General features: G+C 39.2%; 1 protein-coding gene across 1 annotated transcript; it reads left to right on the top strand.

Annotated features, from left to right (window-relative positions):
• Positions 1–4,046: 4,046 nt before the first annotated feature.
• Positions 4,047–7,123, top strand: LOC105054886 (putative wall-associated receptor kinase-like 16). Its single transcript, XM_029267473.2, has 3 exons — positions 4,047–4,581; positions 4,863–5,009; positions 5,510–7,123. The coding sequence occupies exons 1-3, from the start codon at positions 4,050–4,052 to the stop codon at positions 6,721–6,723; spliced, it is 1,893 nt and encodes a 630-aa protein (XP_029123306.2). The 5' UTR covers positions 4,047–4,049; the 3' UTR covers positions 6,724–7,123.
• The last annotated feature ends 1,153 nt before the right edge of the window (positions 7,124–8,276 follow it).

Raw genomic sequence — 8,276 nt, 5'->3', positions numbered from 1 at the left:
GGGCCAGGCCATGCCCGGCATAGTCTAGCGCTCTTCACTAGGCAGAGCCGATGGATGTGAGCTTTCTCTCTCCTAAAGTGTCACAAATCCTCCATGAGTTTAAAAATGTCATGTCTCTAGAGTTGCCAAATTAAGACTTTGCCACCTAGACGGATAGTGGACCACAAGATCAAGCTGGAGCCAGGGACAAAGCCACTTGCTCCTCCACTCAATTGCATGGCACCTCCAGAGATAGTCTAACTTTAGAAACAACTTGATAAAAATTACTAAAAGTAGAACTCATTCGCAGCTTAAAGGCTGTTTTTGGAGCCCGAGTGCTCTTTCGAAAGAAGCCTGTAACTGGGATCTAAATAAGGCAATCATGAAGAACAAGTATCCAATTCATATAATATCAGACTTGTTCACTCAACTCGGTGGAGCTTAGTTTTTTAAGTAAACCTCCGATCTGGATATTGGCAAGTTCGGATTGTGGAGCAGGATGAAGGCAAGAAGACAACACATGTGATGAGGAATAGGGCATTCGAGTTTCTAACGATGCCCTTCATGCAACCAATACCCAAGCCAAATTCAACGTACACTAATGAAGGAAATGTTGGGCAACTATGTCAACATATTTATAATGGCGTACTTGGACTATATCATCATGTATAGTCAAACACTAGAGGAACATGTGGAGCACCTATCAAACATTCTCAAAATTCTGTGGGAGAAATCCCTCTATTTGGAGGAGAAATGTTGCTTAGGAAGAGATTTTATTCTTGGGCCATCATGTCAGCGGCAACATGCTATGACAAGAAGAAATTCCATGCTATCTAGGATTGGTAGGCCTTACCAAGGTGATAAAGCTTTGGACTTTCTTAAAGCTTCTCGACTACTAAAAGTGGTTATCAGAAATCCACGGTTATTTTTGAAGCTTTTCAAATACTACAGAAGCTCTTCACAAAGTTGTGGTCTTTCTTAAAGCTTGTCAACTACTACAGACAGTTCATTGAGTGGTACCACATTGGTCGCGCCCCTAATGGGGCTTCTATAAAAAAGATTAATCATGGGATTGGTCCCCAAAGTTTTAGGAAGCTTTCGAGGACCTAAAGGCCCCAATAATGGAGGAATCTACAGCTATATAATATGTCATTTGAAGTCCATGCTAATGCCTCGGACTTTGCCTTCAGAGGGATCTAAGTACAAGAGGCCCATTGTTAGCCTTCAAAAGCTGGAGCTAAACGAGATGGAGAGGCAATATGCTGTTCATGAGAAGGAAATGGCGGTGGCGGTGCACTCCTTAAGGGCGTGGAGGCACAATCTCCTTGGATCATGATTCGTCGTCCAAAACAACAATCTGGCCTTCAGCTACACTCAAAAACAAAAGAAACACTCTCCAAAACGAGCCCATTGATAGGATTTTATAGCAGATTTTGACATGACGCTAGAATACAGGCCAGGGCACATGAATCACGTAGCCGAATCCTTAAGTTGCAAGGTAGAACTCATCACACTAAGTGTAAAAGTGTAGAACTAGGCAAGCCAAGTACATGTGACCCTTCTATCGAAGTTCTAGGAGGCTGCTAAAGGATCCCATAGTAACTACCCTGAAGCAGATCATTGATGAAGGAAATATAGTTTGTTTTCAGATAATATGCAATTGACCGGGAGATGAGGAATATGCAAATCCAGGCAATTGAGCCCAAGTGACATGAAATCTGAAAATTACTTGTTCACAAAAATTGTGGTTACATATATGTCATTAAAATTTGGGTTCAAGAGAGGTCTAAAATGATCAGATTGGCTGAAAGGTCTAACATATTTTCCTTAAAAGACGTGTTTCCAGTACAAAGAAACACATGATGCAAATGAAAAGAGATAGCAAAGGGTTAAGTTTTTTTATACATTATATAGTTAAGTCGATATCTTAACCAGGATCTTGTCGGAGATCAAAACTTTGCCCGTCACTTGATAGAAGGGTTGGTAGGATAAGCCTTGCTCACCTGGTGAGATGCTACTTTCGCTGTAGGATTCAAGATTTGCACCTGGAATGTCATGTTATTATAACTATTTACCTATGCTTATAGATAAAGAAATCTTACTCCATGTAATATATCAAAGTCTATGATACATCCAACTCATGGGCCCTGCAGTAGAAATAAATTTTTTGTGGCATGTTGAAACTAATCCACATCTTTAAATGTCCTTTTTGATGATCACATCTTGGAATGTTACTCCTTCGGTATTTCAATATGGATGCTAGAGATCCAACATTACTCCAGATACTAATAATTCTATCCATGATATTAGAAGGAAACATTTTCTTTGAGGAGAATCCAGGAATGTACTCTGAAAAAAAAAAAAAAAATGTCAAACCAGGTTTCGTGTTGAACCAATTTGATGCAAAATAGGCATTACGGTCTCAAAAAAAATTACTTTTGTGGCATACTGAACCTAACCGACGTCTTAAATATGAACCCCCATATATACAATATGGTTGTTGAAGACCTAACATTGCCCAGCAGCTTAATGGTTTTACTTTTGAATTTTGAGAGGAAAAAAAAGCTTGATGCACCTGATATCGTATCTGAAATGAGTACCAAATCAGTTTCTTACTTTTGGGTTGCTGTTCTCATTAGCCACGGCATTACTCCTCGTAAAAGGATTTTGATTTGATTTTGTTCTTTCCAAGAGAAAACATTTGCTGCAACAACTTTGGCGCCTTGAAAAACCTTCTATTCCTAATAAAAATTCCAATCTAAAGCTTCATCTTTTTGATGAGAATAAGATTTCATCTTAAAATACTGTAGCAGAAGTGATAATAATTTGATAACAGAGAGGTGTGAAACAAGAATAAGAGGTGAGTCTAAAACGAAATCAGAGCTACCAGGTGAACAGAATATGGTTTTGGTGGTGTCTGGTGTCTCTTCTACTAGTGGAGGTGGGATGAAGCATTTTTTTTTTTTTTTGATGATAATGGGAGGCAAAGTCCACCCGATAATTTATTGCAAGAGAGGGGTGAATCTACAGTATCTTTTCTAAGGGCCACTTGAGGATGTGGTCCCAGCAGTGCTTAGATGTCATCTAATAAATTACAGCAGGGAGCTTCTTACGTTGCTCATGCAATGTTTAGAAAGAAAAGGAACCTACTCAAAATACTTGCATTGGCTTTAACTTATCTCTTCTTCCTCTCCATGTGGTTGTGCAAAAACTTGTTGCTCCCTTCAGTTCACACTAGAAACTCCTTGCCCATTTGACGCGCTGTGTGTTGAGATTCCTAATTTAATTATCCATATGAATTGCTCCATCTACTGTCTATTTTCTAGATTTACAGAATTCCAGATTTCCAACTTAGTGATATAGAGATTCAGCAGTCTAAATGGAGCGTTGGCAATTCGAAGCGGAATCGGCGACTGTTTTGTTCTTTCCAGAGTCTCCAACATACTGTGGACACCAGACAATCCCAGGAGGTGGGATGAAGTCACAAAACCCTCGAAGACTTTTATGATACAATGCATCTAGACTCATGCTACACATATAGCAATCAACATCCGATCTTAAAAAGGATCGAGTCAATTCAACTCCTGCAATGGCAGCCAAGTTTTCCTCACGATGAAATTATTTCAGAGAGGTCAAAATCTCTTTGCAAAAAGTGGATGGCGATACATTTATATGGACTGCTGTGGCATAGATTCTTTTCTATTTTTTTTTGTATATTTTATTTTCTGATTTTTATGGATATATTTTAACCATATAGATATAATAAATCCGTCTTACTGGAGAAATGACAAGAAAAAAAAGAAGAAAGAAAAAAGATAGGATAGCAAAGAAAGTCAACAATTCAAACAGCTAAATAAATTCAGACACCTAGAACAACAGTCATGTTGTCCTCACGATGAAAATTATGTACTGACAAGTCGACATACAAAATAAATATATCCCTTTTCGAGTCAATATGTCTATTAAATTTACAACTAAAACTAAGACCTGCTGGGAATTGTTTCCTTTGTATCTTTGTTCAAATAGCTGATATCTTCCATCATATGCAATCTTTCACCAGCAGTAGAGGGATGGCATCCATGCCGGTGTTCTTGCTGCTGCTGCTGCTGCTAGGGACAGCAGAGGTGGCATCAGCGAATACTTCGTTACCAGGCTGCCCAGAGAAGTGCGGCAATATCACCATCCCATACCCCTTCGGCATCGGGCCCAACTGCTCTCTGGAAGGTTTCGAGGTCACATGCAACCACTCAAAGCCTTTCATGGGTACCAGCAACATCGAGCTAATCGATGTCAACCTGACAACCAGGGTCCTACGTGTCCACTTTTACAACTACCGGAACTGCCTCTTCGGCAGCAACTCCACGGACAACACAGTTCCCCAAATGAACTACTTCCTTGATGGGCAAAGGAACGGGGTGACTCTGGCTATGCTCTGGGCAGTAGGAAGCATAAGCTGTGAGAAAGACATGCTTGACACCACTTCTTACCTCTGTCGTAGCGAGAACAGTGAGTGTTTTGACACTCCCGACTACAGCAATGGATATTATTGCAGCTGTTCAGCGGGCTATGAAGGCAATCCCTATATCCCCAATGGATGCCGAGGTACTGATCATGAGTTTTAAATTCCCGGTTGGATGATCATTGAAGTGCTAGCTACTGCCTAAGATACTAAACTAGGAAACTCGAAGACATCAGTCAAGTGGAATTGGAGTGGACTCAAGCTCTCTCTCTCTCTCTCTCTCTCTCTCTCTCTCTAAAAGTGGAGGGAATCATGATTTCCCCACCAAATCACCAAGTTATTGCTGAGAGACTCGACTTCTCATTATTCTAAATTTTGCTACAAAGTATGCCTTCTTCTTCTTATAAGCCTGTTTTTATTGTAGATATAAACGAGTGTGAGCTTCCGAAGCAGTATCCATGCTATGGAACCTGTCTTAATTCCCTCGGGAGTTACACTTGCAACTGTCCAGAAGGCACCCATGGAAATGCTCAGACAGAAGCAGGCTGCATCAGACATAAGTCCGTTTTAGGTGTGTTCTCTCTTCACCTAACTACCCTCAAATTGATATATTTCCCCTGAACATAGAAACAATGACTATAGGTTGCAGAATAAATATAGGACGTTGGCAACATCCAGATATACGCATGCTGCTCAATTTTGGATCATATAAATTCTATCGAAGTCCAATTCTATCTAGTTAAATCATCCACCATTCATCCACCAGACTTACTAATCAACGTTGGCTGATTGATAAGACATGGTTAGAACGAGAGTGGACCTATCATCTGTTTGATTACACCTTAGGAAAAGAAGAGATCCACCAATATGGATGGCGATGGCTGATTTGACTGGTTGGAGCAGACACACAAACTCCAGAGGATCTGATTTCACCGTGGCCATGACTCATGGAAGCTTTATTTATTCATCCATTCCTACTTCTTTCTCCTGCTTGTCTGATATTAATTTGTCTATTGTTTACCATCCAAAATGCTGCAGTATGTCATTATAAGTTCTTATGTATCCTGGCAGGAAGAATTATTATAACAGCTGGAGGTGTTGCGATAGGCATTCTTCTTCTTCTTGGATCTAGTGTTCTGATTTGGAGGAAATTGAAGGAAAGAAATGTGAGAAAAAGAAAGGAAAAGTTCTTTCACCAAAATCGGGGATTGTTATTACAACAGCTTGTCTCTTCTGATGAAACTCTGGTTGAGAGGATGAAGATCTTCACACTAGAAGAGCTAGAGAAGGCGACCAACAATTTTGATAGTACTCGTGTTGTTGGTAAAGGAGGCCATGGCACTGTTTATAAAGGAATTCTATCAGACCAACGGGTCGTTGCTACCAAAAAGTCAAAGATAGCAAATCAGAATGAGTTAGATCAATTTATAAATGAGATGGTTATTCTTTCTCAAATCAATCACAGGAATGTGGTTAAGCTGTTTGGATGTTGCCTAGAATCCAAAGTCCCCTTGTTAGTATATGAATTTATCCCTGGTGGAACTCTTTTCAACCATCTCCATGATAGCCAACACTTTGCTCCTCCATCATTGCAAGATCGATTAAGGATTGCTGCTGAAATTGCAAGTGCACTATCCTATCTACACTCGGCTGCTTCAATATCAATTTTCCATCGAGATGTCAAGTCAGCTAATATATTACTCAATGAAAGCTACACTGTAAAGGTATCAGATTTTGGTGCTTCAAGGTCTGTTCCTTTTAATCAAACACGTGTAACCACAGCCGTTCAAGGAACATATGGTTACTTGGATCCTGAATACTACCAAACAGGCCAACTAACAGAGAAAAGTGATGTTTATAGCTTTGGAGTCATTCTCCTGGAGTTGCTAACTAGGAAGGATCCAATTTCTTACAGCAGACATACAGAGAGAACTCTAACATTGGATTTCATTTGCGCCTTAAGGGAGAATCATCTCTTTGATATTTTAGACCCCCACATTGTGGGAGTGGGAGGAGAAAAAGAGATTGAAACAGTTGCTACTCTTACTGAATTGTGCCTCAGATTGAAAGGGAAAGAAAGGCCCACAATGAAGGAGGTGGAACAAAAACTTGACACCATGCGAAGGTTAGGAAAATCAAAGCATGATTTCGATGTTTTACAAAATGGTGGAATGGCAGCAGACTTGCCAAGCAAGATACCAGTTGAAGGCAGTGCTAGTGGTACGACCAGACAGTACAGCCTAGAGAAAGAGCTCATGCTGTCACTAGTAGAACAACCAAGATGATTTCACCGGGGTAGGGGCAATATGAATGAATGATTTGTTGGATACTAAATCAAAGTTAGTAGTCACCTCAATTGAATCAACCTGCATGGTATTCTACAAGGTATCCCATGCGGTATAGTCAAAGAGTCAACAAGTTAATAGTACTGTAAGTCAAGCATCATGGCAAGTAAAGAGTCGCATGAGCTAAATAGTCATGAACAATTTAATGCTAGTATTCATGATGCATCTTTTGGTTCCCAAGGGGTGTCTTTTAGAATTCTATGTTAAGTATTAATAGTAGTCCCCTAGATACTCAAGTACATTTATGTAAGGAATATATCAAGAGTTATTATGTAACTATATGAAGGCATGTAATGGTTCATCCTATAAGAAAGTCAGAAGAATTAATTAAATGAAATAATATTGGGGTGTTATACTCCATCTACCCTCTCCTGCTCTCTCTTATTTATATCAATTAAGAGTGATGATAGAAGTTTGATGCTTCCGCGGTCCCCAACATTTTTGCACCAAGCTCAAGTGTGTGAACCACCACACCTTCATGGTAACAGGATGCAATGGCTGACGAGGATGAGGGCCGGGCATGTTGACGAGACTGAATAGAATTAGATCGAACATTTTCATGAGGTTTGTATTGAAATGGTTTTACTCAGATTGTAATATAGGTACTGATTTTAGATTTGCTATTGTTTCGTTCACATCAAGAACATTTTGACAAACTTTATACAGGAGGAAACAGATTTTGAGAAGCCTAAGAGACGAAGTATCTATCATAAACCGCACTCCAAATGTCTTCAACTTTTTAAGAAAAGGCTTTGCAATGGATTTTTTTTGTTCATTAAGAGAGAAGTATCTTTCTTATATCCTAGACTCGCATTTTGAAATGGGGAGGAAAAGCAGAGATCAAAATAGTTGCACCCATCTTGGTGATGTATTGTCCACTTTGGCCTCTAGCATATCAAGAAATCTGTTGGCTTTGTTTACCAACTTGATAAAATTTGGGAGGAGATTGAAATGGAGAATGAGATAAAAAATTAGAGGAGAATATAGATCTGGGGTTTTTTCTTTCTTTTTTCTTAGTACATAAGGCTTCTTATGTGTGAGGCTACTACATCCTACAAAAGTTCATACATCAATACATAAACTACTATGGCCATATGAGCCCAACTATATATGAGCCCATATATGAACCCAACATACAACTAAATCAAAAATTACATAACTTAGAAATTAAAAAGAATAAATATTATATTTTAACACTCCCCTTTAATGGTTGTTCTTGAATGTCCATGAGATCTCTAAAGTAGATGAATTTCTCTTTAGGTAATGCCTTGGTGAAAATGTCCGTCACTTGGTTTTGAGTCCTCACATACTTCACTTCAACTTCATTTTCTTCTACCACATCTCTTATAAAATGGTACTTGATTTTGATATGCTTGGTGTGGCTATGATAGATAGGATTCTTTATCATAGAGATGGTAGACTTGTTGTCACAAAGTAATGTAGTGGTTTTTTCTTGCTTCTCACCCACATCTTCTAGTATTCTCCTCAACTAA

The sequence above is a fragment of the Elaeis guineensis genome, chromosome 12 (assembly GCF_000442705.2).
Source record: "Elaeis guineensis isolate ETL-2024a chromosome 12, EG11, whole genome shotgun sequence".
Taxonomy (NCBI): Eukaryota; Viridiplantae; Streptophyta; class Magnoliopsida; order Arecales; family Arecaceae; genus Elaeis; species Elaeis guineensis.
Note: the sequence above shows the minus strand (reverse complement) of the source record. Positions and strands in the feature narration are given on the sequence as shown.